At 39.2% G+C, this 24977-nt stretch overlaps 1 protein-coding gene and 1 pseudogene across 2 annotated transcripts in view; one reads left to right on the forward strand and one right to left on the reverse strand.

Moving 5' to 3' along the window:
• NIBAN1 (niban apoptosis regulator 1) overlaps nt 1-12322 on the reverse strand; it is a 161448-nt gene extending 149126 nt beyond the window's left edge. Inside the window, exon 1 of one of the 2 annotated variants that reach the window (XM_067728909.1) lies at nt 12143-12322. In XM_067728909.1, coding sequence (XP_067585010.1) covers nt 12143-12197 — 55 coding nt within the window. In that variant the 5' untranslated portion in view covers nt 12198-12322. Of the gene's footprint in view, nt 1-11469; nt 11582-12142 lie in introns of those variants that run through there. The other variant, XM_067728908.1, reaches the window with a different exon arrangement.
• A 60-nt stretch (nt 12323-12382) lies between these two features.
• Nucleotides 12383-18707, forward strand: LOC137219809 (reactive oxygen species modulator 1 pseudogene; annotated as a pseudogene).
• Nucleotides 18708-24977: the final 6270 nt, after the last annotated feature.

Consider the following 24977-nt stretch of genomic DNA (forward strand, 5'->3'; position numbering starts at 1 on the left):
CTATGACATTTCCTAGAAGGGCGTCTTGCTATTACCCTCCCCTGGTTGGAGGGGAGAGGTGTGTGCAGAATCTTGAGAATAGTTGTTTAAAGGCTCCTATTTAAATCATCATATCTGACTTTTTCATGATGAATAAATAAAGCAGAATACCCTAGATGCAGTAATTTGTACATTCAACAAGCTGTTGAAAAGAATCTAATTAGTACTAATTACAATATTAGAGTGTCCCAACAAATTATAATGCCATTGCTTCTGTAGAGGCATTGTGTTTAAACACTCTGAAACATCAATTAGTCTACAGAACAAATGTGGGAGATAGGTATTATTCAGCAGTGTCTGAAAGCCAATTATTTACTCTGGGAAAGCCTCATGCTGTTCCTGATAGTAAAAAAAAAAATTGATTATCATAATAGTAGGATTGGGAAATTCCAGAATTATATGACCTTCATTTCTGACCTTCCTTTATTTCACTGGGCATTACTGCTGTCCCCATTTTACATATGAGAAACTGAACGCTGCCAGTTGACAGATCCAAAATCTTCAGAGAATCCAGCTTCAGATTCAGCAAGTCCTCAGGAGATTATCACGCCTATTTTTCAAATTTGAAAGCTCCATTTATGAGTCTTTTGTGCCTTACTTCCCAAATATATTTTCTTTTACAATGAAGAAGTTGTTTAAAGGCACAATTTTATTAGAGTTAATTTAAAGTGACCTACTATGCCTGCTTTCACCTATTTGTAAATTCCCTACTATGTTTTGCTAACATTTAGACAAATTTTACTTTCTGGATTAAGCTATTTATAATCTCATCCACTAAAAATATTCACTTCAAAAAATAGTCAAATCATTTGGGGTTAAGATATGGAATCAAGGGTTTAGTAAACGTTTCAAGGGATAAATTACTGGCTTATCTCATTTAAAGTTAATAAGTGACTGTTCAAATCTTATTAAGCTGACGCTCCTTTCCATCAGAAAGGAGTTATGTGGACAAGAAAAAGCTATGTGGACAAGATTTGTAATTTCTGGAAGAACATTTGATATTCCATTGGTTATCCTTTGAGAAATTTGCTTGCCTGGAACATAGTAGGCACGCAATAAATATTAGTGTTTAATGTTGTTATTATTATTATCATTCCTCAGACCAGAAGTTATCATTTTTAGTTAAGAATTGACATCCCAGTTGATATGCACAGGTCTTAGTTATGCTCTAAAATTATCTGCTTTAAATTTAAATAGTACAATTTAAATTCCTCTACTTTAGAGAATGGACCATATTTATAAAAACTGTCTTAACATCCTTGTCTGCTAATTTCATCATGTCTGTAATTCCTAAATCCATTCTATTGATGGATTTTTTTCCTTTGAGCTATGAATATTTTCCTGCTTCTTCATTTGCCTGGTAATCTTAGATCAGATTCTGGGTATTGTGAATTTTACATTGTTGAACGTATATTTTATTGTATTCCTATAAAGAATGTTGGACTTTGTTCAGGCATGCAGTTAAGTTACTTAGGATCAGTCTGATCCTTTTGAGGTTTGCTTTTTACATTTTTTATTAGACAGGTCCAGACCAGTGTTAACGTCTAGTGCTAATTTCTGTTCACTACTACAATGCCCTATGTAATAGAAGGTCTTTCTGTTTCATTTTGTTGTTGTTGTTGTTGTTGTTTTAAGGTCTTTCTGTTTTGGATGATGGGAATGTAAACTATTCCCAGTCCTGGATGAGTGCCAGGAATTGACTCTATAAAACCAGATACACATGATCTTCTATTCTAGAAAATGGTCTTGTATTATTTTTTTGCTAATTTTCTCCTCTTGATTTTCTTTTTTTTTTTTTGCGGTACGCGGGCCTCTCTCTGTTGTGGCCTCTCCCGTTGCGGAGCATAGGCTCCAGACGCGCAGGCTCAGCAGCCATGGCTCACGGGCCCAGCCGCTCCGCGGCATGTGCGATCTTCCCGGACCGGGGCATGAACCCGTGTCCCCTGAATCGGCAGGCGGACTCCCAACCACTGCGCCACCAGGGAAGCCCTCCTCTTCATTTTCTTTGTTCTCTATTTCCTAGGACTTCTGTGAGTCAGATATTGAAATTTTTGGATTGACCCTTGGATTTTTTTTATTATTGCCTCTTCTATTTTCCATATTTAGATGTTTTTGTTCTATTTTCTCCAAGATTTTCTCAAGTTTGTTTTCCAGAGCAACGATTGGATTTTTAAATTTCTTGATCATTAGATTTTTAATTTCCAAGAGATATCTCTTATTCTATTATTGTCATTTCTTCATTGCATCCTGAACTTGTTTTCCAAACTCAATACTTCTCTCATTTTTTAGGATATTCACTATAGTTAATTTTTTTTTCTCCTTTCATTCATTTATTAAGCAAATATTTATTGGTAACAAACCATATACCAGACACTGATCTCTCAATACAAAGACCCTGCTTTCGTGGAGGTGAAAGTGCTGATAGGCAGGCAATAAAAAACTGACAAATAAATATATTTTATGTCTGTTAGTAATAAGTGCTATGAGGAATCCCCTCCATCAAAAACCTTTCCCTCGTGCTCACTACATTCCACCCATACCACCCTTTCTTCAATTCCTTCAGGTTCCTTCTCCTCTTCCCTTTCTATACACTGTTCTCTCTACTCCAAATATTCTTCCCCATCCTCCTGAGCACTATATCTTAAGTATATCTCATCTCCGTGCTCTATCATTACCATCAGTTTTCTGTCTCAATACCCTTTTTACTCCGTTCGTAACATTTATCAAAACTCGTAATGTTGCTTACTCACCATTTAATAGCCATTCATGCTTCTTCCTTGCCAAGTGAGCCTTATTTTGTTCAGGTGTCCCTATAGCCATGTGCTTCAGTGAGGATAGGGCCCAGCCCCAGGCAGGGGTGAATCTGGATTAGTCTAACCAAATCATGATAATTCCATACTCTTGCCAGTAATAACTTAGGAAGGAATGTGTGACCCTGTTCTGATCAGTGGGATATAAAGGCAAGTCTGCTTGTAAGGCATCTGGAGAAGGTTTGTTCTTATAAAGAGACTCACAGAATAGACAGTCCTCTTCTCGACCTCTGGGACATTGCTTTACTGAAGAACGTGATATCTTTTGCTACTCTAGTCATCTTTCAACCATAGGAGAGCTAGCCCACAGAGAGTAGAAAGACAGAAATAAGCTGACCTTTGATGATATCGCTGAGCCACTAAATTAGTCCTACCTTCATGTTTCTTTATGTTCCCATGAGCTCTACTTGAGAAAGCTACTAGATAATGAGCTTCAAACACCAATGAGACATCAACATAAGGACTGATGTCTTCAGTAATACTTACTTGGAAAACAAAGATTAAATGAGAAAAAAAGAATATAATATAATGGTTATATGCCCTGACATAGTAAAATCATAAAATAAAATTGGGGGAGAATTGGGATAGCATATACAAAAATTTTGTTACTAATTCTTAAATCAGCTTGTTCAACATTTTTCTACAATCATAATTGATGGTGGTAGTATTCACATTATTCTCTGAAATAGTTGTATATATTAAGTGGGATAACATAGATAACAATTTGAGGATATTTAATTCTACCATCTATTGTGCCTTTGAGAACCAAGAAAAAGGAGATAAAAATATAATGTAGGAGATATACCTTTTTTTTCACAGTTCTGTCCACTAAAAAGGTCCAGAAACAACGGCCAACCCAGGCATAGCAATGAGCCTCTCTAGGCCCAAACTGTCTTCTTGAATACCATTTTCCACTAAAAGAAACCAGGGATTCTTATAGATATTGCTTATTCCAAGTATGGAATAGGAAATAAATGTGATGAACCAAGAACATCTTGACTTACTGGAAGGCAAGGAAGCTATCAAATACTATTAGGGTAATTTCAAAAGGACTCAGGAGCCAACTTGAAGAGGCTTTCATTGCCAATGATGGGAAATTTGGGCTTCAACAAGGATAAGAATTACAACGGAATGCATAAGTTTACAATGATATTTTTTAAGTTAATTGATCACCTTCAGGGGATGACAGGAAACCAACAAATTATCTTGAAAACTGGTAAATAAAATGAAAGGGTAAAGTTTTTATCCTGCCTTTCCTATATGAACTATCGTATGAGGCAACCAAATAGTAAATAAGGAAAGTATCACTCTATAAAACTATTCCAGCTAATAAGTGAAAACAAAGTGACATAATTAGAATATCACCATTCTTCAATCCCAGTGAATTAATCTATCCTGGCAATGAGCATCAATAACCGCTAACATCACAAAAAGAGACAACCAAATGTTAGGTGCCTCCAAATGAAGAACACAGCACCACCTATAGCCTTGACAAAAGTATGAATCCTCAGTCTGATCACATCTCACTATCTCTGTCGATTTGTAGAAAGTACAGGAGAAATGCGTGGAACTGCACCATGAAAAAATTCCAGACTGTGGAAAACCCTACATGTCCAAGAGCCCAGATCTGTCAACAGATCATTTGCAAGTAAAAGTCAGAGACGTAAGGGAAACCTGTAGTTTAAAAGAAACCTAAAAAGATATCTTTATAATGGGCAAGACTAAACTATAGTGTTTAAAAATGCATTGTTGGGTGATAAAACTATAGGAAGTATAAGAAAGTCATTACTATAAAATCTAGGATGAGTAATGTGGTCATCTGTTACACTGGCAGCCCCTAACGAAACACAGCTCATAGTTTCATGACTTTGTGGAGTCCTCTCCTCTTGCATCTGAACTGGCCCTGAGACTTGCTTTAACCAATAGAATGTGGCAGAGTAATACTGTGCTGTCCTAAGGCTAAGCCATAAGAAGCTGTGGCAGCGTCTAGAAGCTTTTGCATTCTTGCAAACCCTGACCTAGCATTTTAAAAGTTCAGGACCCTACTGGAAAGACCATGTAGAAAGTCCACCTGGAGAGACAGCTTACCCAAGTTCAGACTAGCCACGAGCCAATCTGCCAGCTGAATGGACTCACAGGACTGACTACTAGGAAATAAGTAGAATCACCCAGTGGAATCCGAGGCAGATAGCAGAACTGCGAGGAAATAAATAGTTCTTTTAGGAGCCAGTATCTTCAGGGGTAGTTTTTTTTGGAGAGACAAAGGGGTCTAAGATTGGGATGGGGTACATGGAGGCTTCTGGGATGGCTAGTAAAGTTCCTTCCATTTCTTGACCTGGGTGGTGGCTACAGGACATTTGCCTTGTAATGATGCACTAAGCTATGCATTTGTTTTGCATGGTTTTGAAGCCTATGTTTTATTTTTAAATAAAAGAAAAAAAAATCCACATGGTTTGGCATAGAAACTTTTACTCTTTTTCCAAAATTCCTTCAGACTATGGACTTTTTAAAAAGCACTTCAAGCCTCCTAGTAAAAAAACTATTGATTTATTCTGATCCTATCTACAGCAATATCCAAACAACATCAAGCATAGAAGTATAAACTTCTTTGGGTCTTAGACCTTGCAATTTGCAAAACTGAATTAATTTCTTTCATATATCTAAATCTTTTCTTCTCTCCTGTAAGTGAGAAAAAACATGTAGTACCAAAAAAAAAAAAAAAAGAGGTACTTTTATAAGCTGGCCTGCAATTTCTTATTGGCAGCAACTTGCTAGTCTCTTTTTAAAATGAATTTTCCAGTTTCACAGGAGAAAATCTGTATCGCATTTGGGATTGTGTGTGTGTGTGTGTGTGTGTGTGTGTTTTAGTTTGGAACTGTTAGAATTTCAGCCCTCATGTCATATGTTTTACTAAAGTGCTTTTAACAGACTGTGGCAGATGAATTGTGCTTTTTTATTCTTTTGTCTTCCTTTTCATTATTATCCTCACCTCTGACTTCATTTTTCATTTCACAAGGCAAACTGCTGTATGTACCTTTTTCCTTAAAATGGTGTTAGTTAGCTTCACTGATCAAAAATATTAAAATTTCTGATTAGGAGATTAAAATTCACTGTCATAATGCACGTTGCATATTTTGTAAAACTTTCACAGTACATTTATTTTAATTAAATTAGAAACTACTGTCACAAATCCTGCTCCTCCTGTTGCACTTTTTACCTGGGAACCCAGTTCAGATCTTTCCAGAGAACAACAGAGTAAAACCATAATCAGCTCAGTAGTCCACAGCAAAACTAAATAAAAATCACTATTGTCATTCTAGGAGTTACTATTACTAAAGCACCCGTGATGAAGTGATCCTCTTGTAGCCAACGTCGATAGGCAAAAAAAAAAAGTGTTTCATCAAAACCAGATCTTGATTTAGCATCTGACTCTATGCGTTCATCAGAACATGAATTGGGACCAAAGAGGGAAGATCACTCTTTCTTCCAAAAGCACGGGAGAAAATATTGATTTGTCTCAGCCTAGGGTCTTTATTTTTGATGAATCTAAGAACCTCAATTCACATTGAATTCCCAAAGTCTTGATTTCCATTCGCAAAGACTAAAGGTAGTAGAAAGTAATAATTGCCACCAGAAATTCCTAATCAGCAATAGCTTTCCTAATGCAAAACTCCTGCCAGCTGCACTAGTAGACTGTCATTTCTTAAATTAAAACATAATGGGATCAATATATCTTTGTGCATTATTTACACAGGGCCCTCTCCTTCTTTTCTCCCGTCTCTGCTCTTCCCACCTGAGGCACTGCAATTCCTCACTTCTTAGGAGAACCCATTTATTTCTACAAATTAGGAACTGAGACAAACACTAATGGGATAATTCTTACCCACTTCCTACTTTCTTTGGATTAATTTTTCTTGAGGGGGACCTAATAAGGCAGCACTTAGTGTACTGGCTAGAATGCTTTGGGCCATAAATAACAGAAGAAAATTATATTAGTTAGGATAAGTTTGACTGTGGATAACAGTAATAGCACAGATAACACTGGCTTAAGTAAGATAGAAGTTTATTTCTCCCTTATTATGGTCCAGAGGTAAGTAGTCCAAAGCTGGTATGTAAGTTCTACTACATGAAGTCCTCAGGAACCTAGGCTCCTTTGTCCACTTATTCCACTTTGCATGAATTCCTTCTTAAAGGACAAGCCATCGTCCAAGATGGCTGCTCCAGTCACTTTCGCAATCTAGCCAGCAGTATGGAGGACAGGACAAAGAAAGGCACACCCTTTCCCTTTAAGGTCACTTTCTGGGGACTGCATACAGCACTTCTACCTACATCCCATTAGCCAAAACTCAGTTACATGACCCTATCTAGTTGCAAAGGAGACTGGGAAATATCTTTATTCTAGGAGTTCGTGTGGCCAGCTAACATTTGGAAGTTCTATTATTTTAAAAAGCAAGAGAGAATTATATTAGGGGATAACTAGCAGTCTCTACCAGCCCAGCTCAAAGAGGACTTAGTATCTATCATAACAAGATGTACTCAAGAGTAGGGCAGGCAATCAGTGAGGTTTGCTGGGCTCCAGCTTCTCCTCTCTGAGACTGCCTCAGCCTGGCACTGCTCCAGGTGTTGCCTATGTCTTAAGCTAGTGCCCCTCCTGCTCATCAAGATAAAAACAGCAGTTCCAGGCATCACATTTCAGACGCAACAAAATCCAAAAGGAGAGAATACATCTCTTCCCTTTGTCTCCTTTTGAAAAGGGAAGAAAGTTTTCTTAGAAGCAGCCAGCAAAGTTCCCTTCAAGCTTCAATGGACAGGGACTTCCCTGTTGGCGCAGTGGTTAAGAATCCACCTGCCAATGCAGGGGACACTGGCTCGATCCCTGGTCCGGGAAGATCCCACATGCCGCAGAGCAACTAAGCCCGCGTGCCACAACTACTGAAGCCCGCACGCCTAGAGCCCGTGCTCACAACAAGAGAAGCCACCACAATGAGAAGCCCACGCACCACAACGCAACTAGAAAGAAGCCCACACGCAGCAACGAAGACCCAACACAGCCAAAAAAAAAGCTTCAGTGGCCAGATTTCATCACAATCCCATGCCTTGTATACAGCTGACCCTTGAACATCAGCGGGGAGATGGGTGTGAGAGGCGCCCCCCCTCTGCACAGTTGGCCCTCCATATATGCGTTCCTCCATAACTGCAGTTCCTCCATATCTGTGGCTCCACATGCCCAGATTCAACCAACTGGGGATCATATGGTACTGCAGAATTTACTATTGAAAAAACCCTGCATATAAGTGGACCCATGCAGTTCAAATCCATGTTGTTCAAGGGTCAACTGCAATCACTGACAAGAACACACCACCATGATAGGCATGGACCAACTAGCACCCATCTCTCAGAAGCCATAAGTGGGGCTAGCCTCTCTGAAACAGAGGGCTGCCCTAACAAAACTGGGGCTCTGTTATGAAAGAGGAATGGGGAAACGATGCTGGGTTGGCATCTTATAGTGTCTACCACACTCTGTATCCTAAAGTTCCATTACAATATACAGTTGACCCTTGAACAACATATGGGTTTGAACTCCGTGGGTCCACTTACTTTTTGTCAATAGTAAATACTACAGCACTACATGATCCACAGTTGGTTGAATCCGTGGATGTGGATCCGTGGACAGCAAGGAACCGCAGTTACGGAGGGCCTACTATAAGTATACACAGATTTTCGACAGTACAGAGGGTCAGCACCCCTAACCCCCATATTGTTCAAGGGTCAACTGTACTTTTACTAGAGATAAATTGAACTCTGAGCTTACATCAGACCAGTTCTTTTGCCCATCTCCTACCAACAAATCACAGCTGAAGAACAAGCAAATGTGTGGACTAATAACTACGCATCTAGGGTGAGGAGACTGCAAACTCCCTATCTTCCATTCACCTGGTCTAGGGAGACTTTATTCCAGACACTATCATCAGCCTAAATTTCACATACAGCCACCTAAGTTAACCCTTATGGTATAAATATGAGAAAATTCCTCTGAGAGGAATACATGTTGTTTTTAAGCTGAAACTCATTTCTTCCTTTATAAGCATCAGATCACTGATGAGTATTTCAGAGGAAGCCGCTTTACAGGTGAGGTGTGGCTGACAATGTGATAGTCAGTCTAGGAGAAGAACAGTTTTCTTGACTGCTATTTGCTGCTACCAGGCCTAGAGGTGTCCTCCAGCATCCCCCAGCCCACCCCAAGAACCCAAGTATCCCTCAGTTCTCAGCCGCAGCATTGATTTTCCAGTACTTTTCCGACCCTCCACAGGACATATGTGAGAGAGTTTTCAAGTTTGTTTTCTTTTGATTCATCAACAATTCAATGGTAATTTTTTAAAGGAAATAAAATTATTGCTTTAACAGGAAAACGCTGTGTTTTTTGACGCTGTAGTTCACTTTTAGGCATACCAAAAGTTTAAAAGGAAAAAAACACAGGGCAGGAAAAGAGAAAAGTGCCCTAAATTGACCACTGATGCCTGGATTTTATGAGCTTTCTTTCTCATTAAAGCAAGATCCTTTTAGGTCACTGCTAAATGCATTCCTGACGGCTAACAGATGACACTACCCATGTGATTACAAGCTGGTCTTAGTAATGTTTATTAATAGCAACATCTCATCAAGGGAAGTTACTGAAAGACTTCTAGACACATCCCCAAAATGTATTCTTTTGTTAAGAAACATGAGCGCGGTACTAATTTTCAAAACTAACATCTTTAGAAATGAAGTAACTCCTTTAACACTTCTGGTGCCCCTTTACCTAGAGCTTTACCAAATCTTAAGAAATAATGTACTTTCAAAATATCCATGGGACAAAGATCACTAATAATACAAAGTTTTGAGGCACACAAACCAAGTGGCAGCTATTGAATGATTTGGCCAAAAGTAAGTGCTGATACAGAATCATTAGCCTCCTAGCAATACAGCTGCTCATAACACGTACAAGATTAAGTTAGCAAAATTCACTCCAAATGTATTGACTAGTTATTCTCCATGTTGGCAAAGTTTATAAAGCTTGAAAGAAAGTTATTTTCTCAGCTACAGGAGATTTCGAATCTATAATATTTCACTGGCGGCTACTTTATGAGAAAGGTTATAAAATCATGCTTAAACTTTACTGTCATACTTTCAATTGTTCTGCTCACAATTAAATCAAAGCTTGAGAATATTTGTGGGCTAACGGATGGGCAAAGCAGTGAAGACAGGGTTATGGTTTTTTTCAGGGATCTGGGGCTTCAAAACCATCAGGAAATCACAGCCTCATGAACTTCTTTTGCTCATGCACTAACAATTCACAACACCATGCATTTTTCCAGTGCTCTTTTCTCTTTTTGGCAAGACTAGTATTCTCAAATGAGGCAACTTCTCATTTTCTCTGGAGGTATTCTAACTTTAACTCTTCTCTTCCCTCCACCCCTACATACCTTGAAAGTGCCCTCCCAAACAAATAATGAGGAGATATAACTGAACAAGACTAGAGGATATAATGACTGTCACACAATCTGCTTATAGTTTTATGCATTCAGAATACATTTATTACAAGTCCTTCCTGTGTACTAGCTAGCTCATATTTTTGTATGTCATAATTTAATTTCAGAATGAAAAAGGTAACACATTTTCTTATCACATGAGTACAATGCTTGCGTCTGCAGCAACATCCATGATAACCATGAAGTCTTCTTCAAGCAAGTTAACCCCCTCACATTGCGGGACTTCCACTGATTACCGTAGAGGCCATGCTGCAACTTGATGTTTCTATGCTTTTCAGTGAAACCAAGTTTTATAAAATAAATGCCATAAACATATTTTGCTAATAATTAAATGCAAGCCCCTTCTCACAATGTTCTAGTACATTGTTCTTTCAGTCCCCTAACCATTGGTGTAAATAACAAGCATGTAGCCAAATTTGTAAGATTAAGGCAGACTTGGTTTAGCTCTTTTTCTCATATAAACAAATCATCCATCTTTTCCCCATTTTAAATAAACAACAGCAAAGGGATACTTGACCAAGTTTTATTCCCTGACAGTAGGGGTTGTTGATGATCTTCTACCTCTCAAAGCACCAGAGCAGAAGTCTGGAAAATCAGTTAAATTGCTCTCAAGTGCCCTAATTTGATATCCTTTTTAAATGGTTTTAAATGTTGTGACTGAAAGCAAATTTGGAATAAAGACACTAAATAAATGCTTTCCTCTTAGGAAATGGTTCAGGGGCCAGAAAGAGGTACCAGAAAGACCTTTTTTTTGCAGAATTAGGGTAAAACCTAGAGTATAATACCTAGTTTAGCAGGTATTTCTAAAGCCAGAAAAACTAAATTCACAAGATAACCAACTGTTAGGTAGTGGTTGTCGGCAAGGTTTGCGGGGGAGGGAAGAGAAAGAGGCCAGTTACACCCAGGAGATAAAGAATCATGATTTCCTGCAGTTGCAGCTCAGTTTGGGTTTTGTTTTCTTCTGCCTCACACTCTTTACTGTATCACTATATTCCAGAAAGGCTCTCGAATGAGTTTCTCCCCATAAACAATTTTAGCAACTGTTACCCAATATGCCAGTGTTCCTCTTTCGGTTTTCCCCAACCTCTCACCTCCGGGAAGAGAAGGGAACCGCACAACCTGGGGGCCTGATGACATTGTCCTTTCTGCCTCTGATGAAATCATCCCACAAGTGACACTATGAAGCTCAAGTAAAGCTGTGGCCGACGCTGCGTCTTACAAAACCAGGCCAGGGAAATTCTGCCTTATATGCCGGGAATCCCCAGGGGAATCTCTAGAAGCGAGGGGACATCCCCACTGTTCTCTCTGCGGCAAGTTCAGAAAGAGCTCAGAACTGAGTCCAATGCCAGGTACAGGACGGCGAGGTGTTGCTGGGCGGGGGGCGGGATGTGCAGAACAGACAACGAAGCGGCCCGAGTGGAGGCAGCTGGGTGGTCCTCCTCTCCACAACCTTCACCTGCGTCTCCCAACCGCCCGGCGGCGCTTCCCTAAGCACCCCCAACCCCTTCGCCCTGGCTGCCCCGCACCCCACCCGGGCCAGGGCGCGCAGGCCGAGCTGCCGTCCGGTTGCGGGAACCCTGGCTGAGCGCCCCGTGCGCCCCTGTCATCCCCGCGCACGCCGGTGGAGAGCGGGTCGTGGCGGGCAGGGGCGCTGCGGACGCCGGTCGGGTCGCCCCCTCTGGGGCCAGTGCCCGGGGGCCCAGCCTGGCGCAAGGCTCCGGGCGGACGGGCGTCGCGCTCCCGGGAAGCCCCCGGCGGGCGTACCTCGGATGTAGGCGCACTTGCCCTCGTCCAACTGACTGGAGGCCGAGCCGCCCATGGCGACGGTGCGGGAGAACGCTGAACGCCGCGGCTGCCCGACCCAGTCCCTGGGCGGGAGGGACTGACACTCCCGTCGGCGCCCGCTGCCCGCTCCTGGAAGTTGATGAGACGGAGATCTGAGCTCTGCAATTAAAGGGCAAACTTCCTCCAAGAGGCGCGGCCTTCTCGGGCGCCTCCTACGGGTCCGCGCCCTCTGAGGATCTGTGGGCTGGCCCGGGGCTGTCTTCCCGCCTTCGTTTCACTGGGAAGCTCCGAGGGGATGTCTGGTCTGGAAGGACTACTTCCCGCTTCTTCTCTTCTCTGGCTTCTTATTTTCACCTTGGGGTAAGAGGACAATTTCCCTAGTGACTGGAAACCTCTGTGAGCTGGAACCTTCCCCCTCACATTTCACGAGGTGGAGTTCCAGAGCTCCTTGCTTTGCACGCCCTCCTCTCCGGTACGGAAGCAACAGTTCTTCTCAAGCATAACCTAAGAACTTGTTAGAAACGCAAAATCTCGGCACCTTTCCTCTCTACCGCTCTACACACACGCACGCGCGCACACATACACACACACACACACACACACACACACACACGGCGCCCCAATTAGAAACTCTGGGAGTGGAGCCCAGCAATCTGTTTTCACAGGCACTCCAGGTAATTCTGATGCCTGTTGACGTTTGAGAACCAGTGGTAAACTGTCCCTTCCTGCAGCCAAGAAGTTGGACCAAGGAGGGAGTGGGGGATGAAGGGAAAAAAAGAGGGAAATGGAAAAAGCTAGGGAGAACCGAAGGCTGGGCCTTGATCAGAGTCTGCTCTTAACATCTTTAGGTTCGGTTCCTCCCCTCCGCAAACTAGAAATAGTTCATTAGAAAGTGCACTTGTTCTTTTCCCACAACCACTGTTTAGCTTGGCAGCTTCTCCCAAACAAGAACCAGCTTGGTAGAAGGGTCACCACTTATTTCTTCCTATTCTTAGCAGTCAGATTTTAGTGATTCCTGTTGACTTAACCTCCAAGGTCAAATGGTCTGTTCACACAAGAACCAGGCCTGTGGAGGACTTTGAAGGCTTTTCCCTCCAAGGTTAATTATCTAGCGTTTTAGCACAAAGATTTCTCATACCTCACACCCAGTCTCTCACACCTTACGTTCCAATCCATCAGTAAATCCTTTCAAATCTACTTTCAAAATACATCCAATATCCAACCATTTCTCATCCCCTCCACTGCTATCAATCCCATCATTTCTCACCTGAATGATTACAATAGCCTCCTAACTGGTCTCCCTCCTTCAGAGAAAAAAACACAAAGTCTGTCACAGACACTCGGCTCTGCCCTCATCTATCACACACTCTCCCTCCCCCTTGCTCTCTCTATTCCAGCCCTACTGGCCTTTTTGCCTCTTCTAGGACACACCAAGCTCAGGGCCTTTTTTGCACATGCTCTTTCTTCACCTAGATTTCTCTTCCCTCAGGTAATTCACATGGCTTACTCTCCAACTCTGTCACTTCATTCATAGCTCTACTTAAATGCTAACACCTCCGAGAGGCTTTTATTAACCCCCTATTTAAACACCAGCCTTCATCTCTCTGCCTCTTACCCTTTCTTATTTCTATTCATATCACCTAGCATCATCTGACATATATTTCATTGTCTGTCTCTCCCCACTGAGATGGAAACTCCATGAGGTCAGGGATTGTCTTTGTTGATACTGTTGTTTCTTGGGATTTTTAAAAAATTATTTGTTTTCTTTTTTATTATTATTTTTTCTTTAAGGACAGGGATTTTATGTTCTCTGATATACCTTAAAAGCCTAGAACAACACCTAGCACATAGTAGGTGCTCAGTGGACGGCTACTGAATAAGTGAATGCGTGAAATATAAAATGTTAAGAATCTGCAGTCAATGAAAGCTGTGATCTCAGTGAATAAAGAGCATTTCCAGATAACTATTCAATGATTTAAACAATTCAATGTTCAACTCTTTTCTCAATATTCTAGTTGGCTCTATTAAGTATATTTTCTCAGAGTAGTAATTCCTTTCATTATATAAATTGCTATAATTATGCCTCAGAATACTGTTATTGTTATTAAATAAAACTTGTTTGGATCTCCTGCCAGAGTATAGTTTTAGCTTGTCTTAGCTCTTTAGCTCTTATTTGGGAATACACTGAGAAAAGGCTGATTATACTGATCTATCATTCTTTGCTCATTTGTAGCATTCACAGAATGAACAAAGTACAAGGAAGGACTTTGTATGGTGTAGTTATTAACAAGCTTTGTAACCAGACAGTTCCAACTTGGAATCCTAACCTAATAGATTACTTAATAGCCATGTGACCTGGTCAAGTTTCTTAACTTACCTGTCTTAGTCTCCTTATCTGTTAAACGGAGCTAATAACACTTACCTCATAGTATAGTCAAAATTAAATTTGATTGGGTCTGTGAAGCACTTAACATATTCCGAGGAACATAATAAGTGTTCAGTAAATGGAAACTAGGATTGTTATTATCAGAAGGACAGAGTGGTCAAAGAGGCAATTTTCTAGAGAAAGTGTATTTTAATTGGACCTTGAAAATCACTGATGTTACATTAAGCAAGAACTTCTGCTCCCTTTTTTCCCCGAATAAAGCTCTTTTTCCCGAATCGGTTTACAGGAAAAATTAAGGAATTCATTATTTTAGTGATAGTATTTAATATTTGCAAATCCTATGTGGGAATCATTTTATTAATCACACACTAAAATGAGTCTCCAAGCAGTTCAATAACTTTATGAACCAGATTCAACTTCATATGATTCAAATCAGCTAGTTTAGAAAATTTCCTTTACAATGTTAGTTTTTGTATCGCATCAGTGTTTTGGGTCTTAAAATACTCTTGAGACCATTTCTTTCAGGTAAGTTTCACATACTAAAATGATTACCTTTTTTTAACATCTTAATTGAAATATAATTCGCCCATTTAAATTACCTTTTTTTGAAGGAACAAATTAGTTTAATAGACATTTAGCACATTGAAAATGTGACTGTGTTTTGGGATTCCCTTGCATGTCATAGAACTTTGAACCCCTTGTTTGCCATGTTCTCATTTGAGTTAGTGACATCTGTCTATTTGGGAATTTAACTGCCTGCAGAGCAGGGACAATCTCAAACTGTGCATTTCCCCAAGTACCTTGTACTGCCCTGTAATATCCGAGTATAAGCTCTGTAATTACTTGATTGACTGGTAATCACAAACAGTAGGTCACATCAGCTGTCTAATTTAATCTTCACAAAAAGCCACTGAGGTAGGCACTATTATTATCACCATTTTACAGGTAAGGAAACCAAGATTAAGAAGTTTAAGGAATTTATCGAGGTCACCCATCACCTGGGCTTACCTGACTCCAGAGTTCATCCTCTTAACCACGATACTGCTTCTTTTATTTTGAATCTTGCTTTTGTTTATTTACATAAGTAACCAGGTTTTACTATAGAAAAATTAGACACTACTGATAAACAAAAAGAAAAAACCTGGAAAATTCACCCAAATCCCAACATCAATATCTTTAGATAACCCCAATTACCAGTTTGATGTAGATTCCTACAAATTTACATACAAATGTATATGCAATTATAATTTATAATTATATACACATTTATTTATAATTATTTATCAAAATGAAATGATATTCTATATGTATTCTATAATCTGTATTATAATTTTTCATCTGGAATATTTCCATCTAAATATTTAGATATAGGTCCATGATAGTTCATTGTATAAATGTAAATTAATTCACCTATCTACTAGCAATGGATGCATACCTATTTCCCTACTCCTCAATCACATTGGACTTTGGCATATCTTTTATTATTTATTATTTTCATTATTCCTTTTAATATTTGGCAATTTGGGGAGTTGAAATTGGTATAACGTTCTATTGTTTAATTTTGAAATTCTTAACGAGAAGGTTAATTAGTTTTTCCATGGATTTTCTGGCCATATGTGTTCCTTTCTGAATTGGCTATTGTTATACTTTTCCATTTTCCTATTGATTTCTTATTCTTATTGATTTGTAAGAGCTTTATATATATTAAAGACATTTACCTGTTTAACACACACGGCAAATTAAACACATTAGGCTTATTAAAACATATTTCCTTATGTTCTTTATTGAATAATCTTCTTTGAAGATTGTGCTAAACATAGGCAAATTGTAAAATCAATTTAATTTGTCTCTGACCCTCTCCCATCTTTACTTTACACTCTCTTCCCCTCTCCTCTTTGTACAACTTCTAAAGAAGGCCTAATCTTAATATCTGTTATAGGTTGTTGTACAAAATAGGGTTAACTATTGAAAGTCATTTTATGAACTGTTTTTGTTTTTTTTTTAAATAAAGCTCCTTCACTTACTAACAAGATTGTTGCAATACTCTAATATGTTCTGTCTTTTTCAGGGGTAAAAGCTTTAGAAATCCTCATTCTGATACTGACTTGCCACATGACTTGGGGAAATAAAGTTTGTAAGCTTTATATTTCTTTTCTTCAACTGGGTATCTGAAAATTAAATGATATCATATATGTAATGAACTTATTACATATGAATATGTCTAGCACATATTTAGCACTCTCTAAATGTAGCATGTAGTAAGAGGTAATAAATGAACAGGTGTTTTGCTGTTTGGTTATTAATTGCTTTTATTAACATATCAATGTTAGTTCTTTTTATTCTTGTGCTTATTATAGTACCTTTAATTTGTGACCAGCAAATCACTCTCTCCAGGAGGCAGGACATTAGGATCAATTTTGAAAGGGAAAAAAATGTGCCCATTATGTTTTAATTGTATATTTGAAAGACACAAAAACCTGTTTTTGTAATACAAACTGTAGAAAATTAACTGGATAAAATCTTTTCTAGAAAGAATATGTAGAAGATGGAATCCAACTTCTCATCAGTGATTCTTGAGGGGAAGTTTCAGAAGCTCCAAGAATGTGTGGAATTTTTATTAGAAAAATATTTTGTTTTAATTGAGAAACATTACTTTTGCTCAACCTGCTTTTCAAATATGAATCATCACAATTTTATGTAGACCTCCAGCATTGTGCAAGACCTTAGACATAGCGTAGAAACCGATAAAGGCTTAAAACTAAGGATGACAAACTCTAGACCCAATGGGTAGTTAGATGTGTATGGACCAATCTTCAAATCTGACAAAGACCAAAAGTGACCAAGGCCACAAGCGAGATGCTGGTGGCCTTGAGTCCCTATGCACAGTTCCAGCCAAGCTGCTTCCACCTCGTGAAGATGGGTTTTGTGATGGGTTGCACCGCGGGCATGGTGGCGGGGGAGCTCCTCAGCATCTTTTCCTGTCTCAGGATCGGAATACGGGGTCGGGGTCTGATGGGCGGTGTCAGGAAAACCATGATGCACAGCGGCGGCACCTTTGGCACATTCATGGTCATCGGGATGGACATCTGATGCTAATCAGGGCAGTGGTTGCCCACTACGTCCACCCCCTCACATCAGTCCCAGTCCGTGTACCATAATAAAACAAGTCTTTGATTTAAGAAAAAAATTTGACGAAGACCAGACCAGCAAAGTTGCCCTTGTGAAATCTATAACCATATTATTGCCATAGATAAACAGATTATAGGGTTCTTCTGAAGGCAGGACTCTAAACTACCTTGTACTTGGACAAGTTAGTTGTTAGTTTAGTACTAGTGCACAAAGAAAAGAGTGCCACCTGCTGGACCACCAATGATACTCCCTCCCGGGCCAGGGCTACATGGCAAGGAAGACAGACACTCTGATCCAAATCAAATTCATATGCTTGCCTTTAAATTAGTTTAACAGACATTCGGCATTATTCAGCTGTTCCTTATAAGCTTCTTTTGCTCAGCTGAAAAATGAATTGTTCTTCCAGAATAGACTTTTCCTGTCGAATTTATTTGAGGGGCTAATTCAATTTTATATTTCAAGATTATACTTACTGCTTATAACACATGGATTGTAATCCATTTTGTAAAGGACTGTCTCTTGAATTTTTCCTCTTGCAGTCTCAGTTCACTCTTTTCTTTACAATGCAAGTCACCAATATATTAATTCCCCTAGTCATGTATCAATAGTTGTGAAAAGTAATATGCCAGGGCTCTGACTTCTATTCTGGCATGCTTGAATGGGGAGATGGAAGGAAGTATTGGCAAGGAACCCCAGGGGGATGCAGGAACAGTGGGACTGGTCCATCAAGGTGGGGATGGATATTATATCACTGATATTGTTTAGAATTTCTGTACATGATGATAAAAAAATACAAGCTGACTTAGTTTTATTATTTCTTTTCTGTTCTCTACCATGTATCTCTTATTGCCTGAACCAAGGACAGACCACTCTCACAGCATCTTCCCAATACACCGCCAAATATTTGCACTCACAAATAGTGTGAGGAGAAGGGCAGAGATGTCCAGATTTCTATGCCTTGTGTATGAAAGAATGTATCCTTCTATATTGGCATGATTTAGTGAACCTGATTAAAACTGTCTTTATCCACACTGCCTTAAGTCCTTTTCTTATTCTGACATTGTACCAATTATCAGTTCATTTATTGATAAGTTGCAAATGATAAAGCTATCATTTTAAATACCTTAAGGTGAATCAATTTAATCAGATTACATTCTCCTAAAATTTAGCTAAGATCAGCTCACTGCAAGAATAACCGTTTTGAAGGAGAAAAAGAGTAATCTAGGAGTGTGAGGACCTTTGAAACACATTTTGTTAGTTTGTTTCCAAACCGGGCCAGTCAGAATCTTGCCCAGGATTTCTCTATTGTAGCTATTGAAAAAGAACCGGTTCTTTCCCCTTGGGTTGATAAACTGGTAGGATATGAATCCTGAGCTGCTAGTGAACATTAGTTCACCAGGAGAGCCCCTGATTGAAAGAGAAGAATTCTCTGATGACATTACATTAGTTGAGTTCTGGCTTTCCCAGTTACATGAAACAATAAATATTCCCCTGAATTGGATTTCTGTCTTCCTTCCCAACCAAAAGCATTTTGACCAATATATAGTGCTTTAAATATAGTGCTTGTATGCAATATTAAAACATTATATAGCTATACTATACCTCTTTATATAATTGATTAAAGCAAATATAAGTAGACATTGCTTTCTATGAGTGATTTGTAGCCTGTGCTGACAAATGGCAGTTAGCACAATGTATAACAATTTGCTTTTCTTTTCTTAATCATTTTTCATTCTCTACAGTTTTGAAAGTGATTTATTTTCATTCTAGACATTTGATTAATGATTGGCTCTACATATACACTCATTCTAATTCAAATTTAAAACCAGCTGGCTCAAATTTTGGCAAGAGAATTAGCAGTCCTCTGCACATCTTGACCTGAATATATACAAATTTTGTTCCTTATTAATCTCTTTTTTAAAAAATTAGATTCATAAAATTCAAAATTTTAGTTTAAGTCAAGCTGCAATTAAATTTGGAAGCATGGCAGCGTTTGGATTAAAACTAAATCAAAAAAAAAGAAAAAAAAAACTAAATCAGATTGGCAGAAAATCTGCAGCCTTAATGCCTATGTTTTACATGGTGTTATTAAAGTTATAGCCACATAAATTATGTCACTTTATCGTAGAATTCTTGGAAATTAACTATGGTAATAGTGATAATAACTTTAACTTAAAGGGAGCCCAGTGTAGATAAACTAAGCAAAATTGAGAAAACTGTTGTGAAAGTGAAGTATCAGTAGAAAATCAGCTGGAGAACAAGGATAGCATTAACCGTCTAGGTTTTCTGTTTGTTGAGACTGATGCGCTATAATCTTGATGGCGATGACTTGGCCTCCAGTGCCTAGAACAGTACCAGGCTATGGTCAGCACTCAGAAGAAGCTTGTTGAATGAATGAATGAATGAATAAATGAATGCTCTTCATGGGACTTCCCTGGTAGTCCAGTGGGTAAGACTCTGCGTTCCCAATGCAGGGGGCCTGGGTTAGATCCCTGGTTGGGGAACTAGATCCCACATGCATGCTGTAACTAAAAGTTTGCATGCCACAACTAAGAAGTCCACATGCCACAACGAAGATCCCTCATGCCACAACTAAGACCAGGAGCAGCCAAAATAAGTTTTTTTTTAATTTTAAAAAAAGAATGTTCTGGGCTTCCCTGGTGGCGCAGTGGTTGAGAGTCCGCCTGCCAATGCAGGGGACACGTGTTCGTGCCCCGGTCCGGGAAGATCCCACATGCCACGGAGCGGCTGGGCCCGGGAGCCATGGCCGCTGAGCCTGTGCGTCCGGAGCCTGTGCTCCGCAACGGGAGAGGCCACAACAGTGAGAGGCCCGCGTATCGCAAAAAAAAAAAAAAAAAAAGAATGTTCTTCAGTAGATACAAATCTTTGATGCAACAAGATTTTTCCTGTAATTACTGTAGGTTTTAAGACATAGTCATTGCAGACTGAGCCAGAAGGAATTTCAGGTATCCTTTTCTTCAAGCTTCCTCATCTTAATATTGAAGGAACTGAGATCAGAAGAGGTAAAGTGACTGCCCAGAACAAAGATGGGGTAATAAATCAGTTAACAAACATTTACCGAGTACCCACTACTTGATAAACATTTGGAACTGTTTCAAATAACGGGAATATAGCAGAGCATAAGACAGCCCAAGTCTCTGCCTTCAAAATAATTTATATTCCAGTGGAGAATGATGATTAACATGTCAATAAATAAATAAGATTTCAGTTCCTGATAAATCATGCTTTGAAAATACTAAAATAGAATACTGTGGTGGAGAATGACAGAGGGTGGGGAAAGACACAAGTGATTTAGTAGATTACTCAGCACAGGACTCTAAGAACTCTCATGTGAGCTGAGCCCTGAATCATGAGGACACACCCACACAAATGTAAGAGGAAGAATATTCCAAGTGCAAGTGCAAATGTCCTGAAATGGGAACAAGCTTGGTGTGCTTGATGGAAAGAAAAATAGCCATAGTGCTTCAGCTGGAATGAAGAGGGGATAAAATGAGGTTAGGTGGGCAAATACCACACACTGTAGAACCCTGGGTACCAGGAAAAGGAGTTTTATCACAGAGGGTGATGAGACACCATTTAAAAAGTTTTGAGGAGGGAAGTCATATAACTTAATTTTCATTTTAGAAAAATCACTGAGGCTGCTGTATGGAGAATGGACCAAGGTGAAAAAGAGAGGAAGCTGGAGACTGATTAGACTATCCTAGTAATCCAGGCTACTAGGATGTAGCAGTGGAGAAGGGAGAGCAGTAGCCAGACTAAAGACATATTTTGTTAAGTACCTATAGGACTTGCTGATAATTGCACGTGGGCAGTTGGGCAAATGAAGATGCCATTTACTGTGATGGGGAAGACTCTGGGAAGAATAAATTGGGAGGAAGGGAAAAATAATTGGTTCTGCTTTAGACATGTTATGTTTGACATTTTTATTAAACACTTAAGTGGAAATGCCAAAAGGTAATTAGATAAACAAGTCTAGACCTCAGGATAGAGGAGAAGAGGTGTGGATTTGGAAGTCATCCATAAATAGATGATATTTAAAGCGTGGCTGTAGGAGAGAGTGCAGGTAGAGAGCCTGGAGCATTGCTAGAGGTCTGCAGCCAGAAAAGGTGCTGAGAAAGCTACCAGGCCAGTCATAAGAAAATCAGAAGAGTTCGACTGCATGGACATCTACACTGGCAGCCTTAATAGGAACTGTCTCTTATCAATGTGGGGATGGGAGAATGGAGTAATGAAAGCCTGACTGAAGTGTGTTGAGGTGGAATGGGAGGCAAGGACAAAAAGGTAGCAAGTTAAACTTGGCTTTCAGAAATTTTTCTGTGGAGTGGGGAAGAGAAATGGAGTGGTGATTGCAGGAGACTGGAGCACCAAGAGACATGTTAGACTGCTAATGGAAACAGTGCAGTAGAGAGAAAGAATTTGATGATAAATGAGAGCAAAGGAAGAACTGAAGATACACAGCCATGTGGAAGCATTGGCCTTTGGCCTTGGCTGGAGCAGGGATGCTTCTTTCACTGTAACTCAAGGGAAAAACAGATGCCTAAGTTCAGAGGCACGTGAGCTGCAGGATTTGGTAAGGAGCTGAGGCAGTTCTTGGCCAATTCCATCAAAGTTGTATCCAATTTTGTCAAATCCCACTCCAGAGGGAAGTCACATACATAGCCATTAGAATGACAATGTCATATTTCTTGTATTGGACACAATAGCTGAAACTTTTGATAGATGTGATTCCTACTTCAATTAATTTGCAATGTGAAAGATATTCTGCAAATCTGATAATAATATGCTCAGTGCTACAAAAGCATCATTATCGACATAAATGGAATTCTTATAGAACTAACCTTGTTTTGAGGACAATGTAGAAGAGACAAAGCCCTCAATTTTTAGTTTGAATAAAGGAATGAAGTCAACGCACTGAAAATGTGGAAGGAATCTGGGTCCATGAAATCATTGTTGAACCACTGAATTCACCAACTCTGGAACAACCCTACCCCAGATTTCTTGTTGTGTGACTTGGTAAATGTACCAACTGCTTAAGCTGTTTTTCCGCTGGTTACAATCACAGCTGAAAGCATTTTAACTGATATAGTATTTTATTGGGACAACTGGTAGCCATCTGGAAAAAAATAAAATAAAGCTCAAAATTTATACAAAATCGATTCCAGATAAATTAAAATATAATTTTAAAGGTACTGGACAAAACTATGAGGGAATTCTTCTATAATCCTGGATTAAGAAAAGCCTTTCCAAGCATAACACAAAATCTAGAGGCTCCACATGGATGTAATAATGATTCAATAAGCCATGATACTTCAAGATATGTTGCAATGTTTATGTGAACAAAAAAGAGAGTAAACAACATGTACAGAACATGTACACACTATATATACCTTATATAAGAATACGGCTCTAGGTTCATTGGGTTCTTTTTTATTTTACTATAAAGTTTCTTAGATTTCTGATTTGTTTTAAAGATGTCGATTTAATTATCAATATAATGCCTCCACCCCCCAAAAATCTAGAGTCCATACAAGGAAAGATTAATGTCCACATAAATATTTTAAATTCTTCATTTAAAAAAATTACAAGTCAAATCTAAAAAAGCAAAAAAAATGGTTCTGATGAAACTAGGGACAGGAGAGGAATAAAGATGCAGACATACAGAATGTACACTTGTAAAATTACATTTGATAAGGTTATTCTTTGTAGTATTATTAGTAAAAACAAAAGATTTGAAGACCAGGTAAAGGTCCATCAAGGAGCCAGTTAAATAAATTTTGGAGCAATTGTAAAATTGAACACCATTGTAGCTGGGAATAAAAAAAGAATGAAATTTTCCTTTAAATTCTGGTATGGAAAGATCTTCATGATTTAGTGTTAAATTAAAAAAAAACACAAGATACAGTATGTATAGTATGCTACCATTTGTATAAAAAGAGGGAGAAATATATGTACATACTTGCTTGCATATACCTATCTGGAAGAATATACAAGAAACTAATAACGTAGACTCCCTATGGCAGAAATGTTGGAGACAGACAGGAAGGGGAAAAAGACCTTTTACAATATTTTTTTATACATATTGGATTTTAAAGCATATAAATGTATTATATATTTTAAAAATAAATTTAAAGACGCTGTGCAGATTAGACAAACTAAATCTCTGTTATTAAATACTCACGATTTGAGAAATACAAAATTATTTTTGTTAAAACAAATGTTTGGAAAAAACTTAAATGTCCATTAATAGCAGACAGATAAAATAAATTATGGGACATTCATTCCATAGAAAACTAGGCAAGCGTTAAAAGAGAAAGAGAAAGCACTTTATGTAAAAATATAGAAAGATCTCTAGGATACATTTTTTTAATATAAATTTATTTATTTATTCATTTATTTATTTTTGGCTGCATTGGGTCTTCGTTGCTGTGCGCGGGCTTTCTCTAGCTGCAGTGAGAGGAGCTACTCTTTGTCGCAGCATGCGGGCTTCTCATTGCGGCAGCCTCTACCATTGCGGAGCACAGGTTCCAGGCGCACGGGCTTCAGAAGTTGTGGCTCGAAGGCTCTAGAGCACAGGCTCAGCAGCCGTGGCGCACAGGCCCAGTTGCTCCGTGGCATGTGGGATCCTCCCGGACCAGGGCTCGAACCGGTGTTTCCTGCATTGGCAGGTGGATTCCCAACCATTGGGCCACCAGGGAAGGGAAGTCCCTCTAGGATACATTTTTAAGGGGGAAAATAAAGATATGAGGTACTTCCCTGGTGGTCCAGTGGCTAAGACTCCGTGCTCCCAATGCAGGGGGCCCGGGTTCGATCCCTGGTCAGGGAACTACAGGGATGCCATAGAACTCACATGTCGCAACTAAGAGTTCGCATGCTGCAACTAAAGATCCCTCATGCTGCAAGGAAGATCCTAAGTGCCGCAGCTAAGACCTGGCACAGCCAAATAAATAATAAATAAATAAATTTTTTTAAAAAAAGAAAGATATGAAATGGGTCACATAGTAGCCTACCATTTATGTAAAAAGAGGGGAAAATTAATTTATGCATGGCTTATTGGTTGCCTGTGAGAAGGGGGAGTAAGTAGTTGGCAGATGAGGTTTGGAGCAAGCTTTTTTACTGCATATCCTTTTATACCTTTAAAATTTTGAACTACATAAGAGCATTGCCTACGTTTTTAAATAAAATAAAATGTGACTACATGCATGCTCATAGTGATGTCTCAGTATTTTAGGACAGTTAAAAAAAATTCCTATAAGATGGTAGTTCAAAGGGTTCTGGAGT

Source organism: Pseudorca crassidens, chromosome 2 (assembly GCF_039906515.1).
Source record: "Pseudorca crassidens isolate mPseCra1 chromosome 2, mPseCra1.hap1, whole genome shotgun sequence".
Lineage (NCBI taxonomy): Eukaryota > Metazoa > Chordata > Mammalia > Artiodactyla > Delphinidae > Pseudorca > Pseudorca crassidens.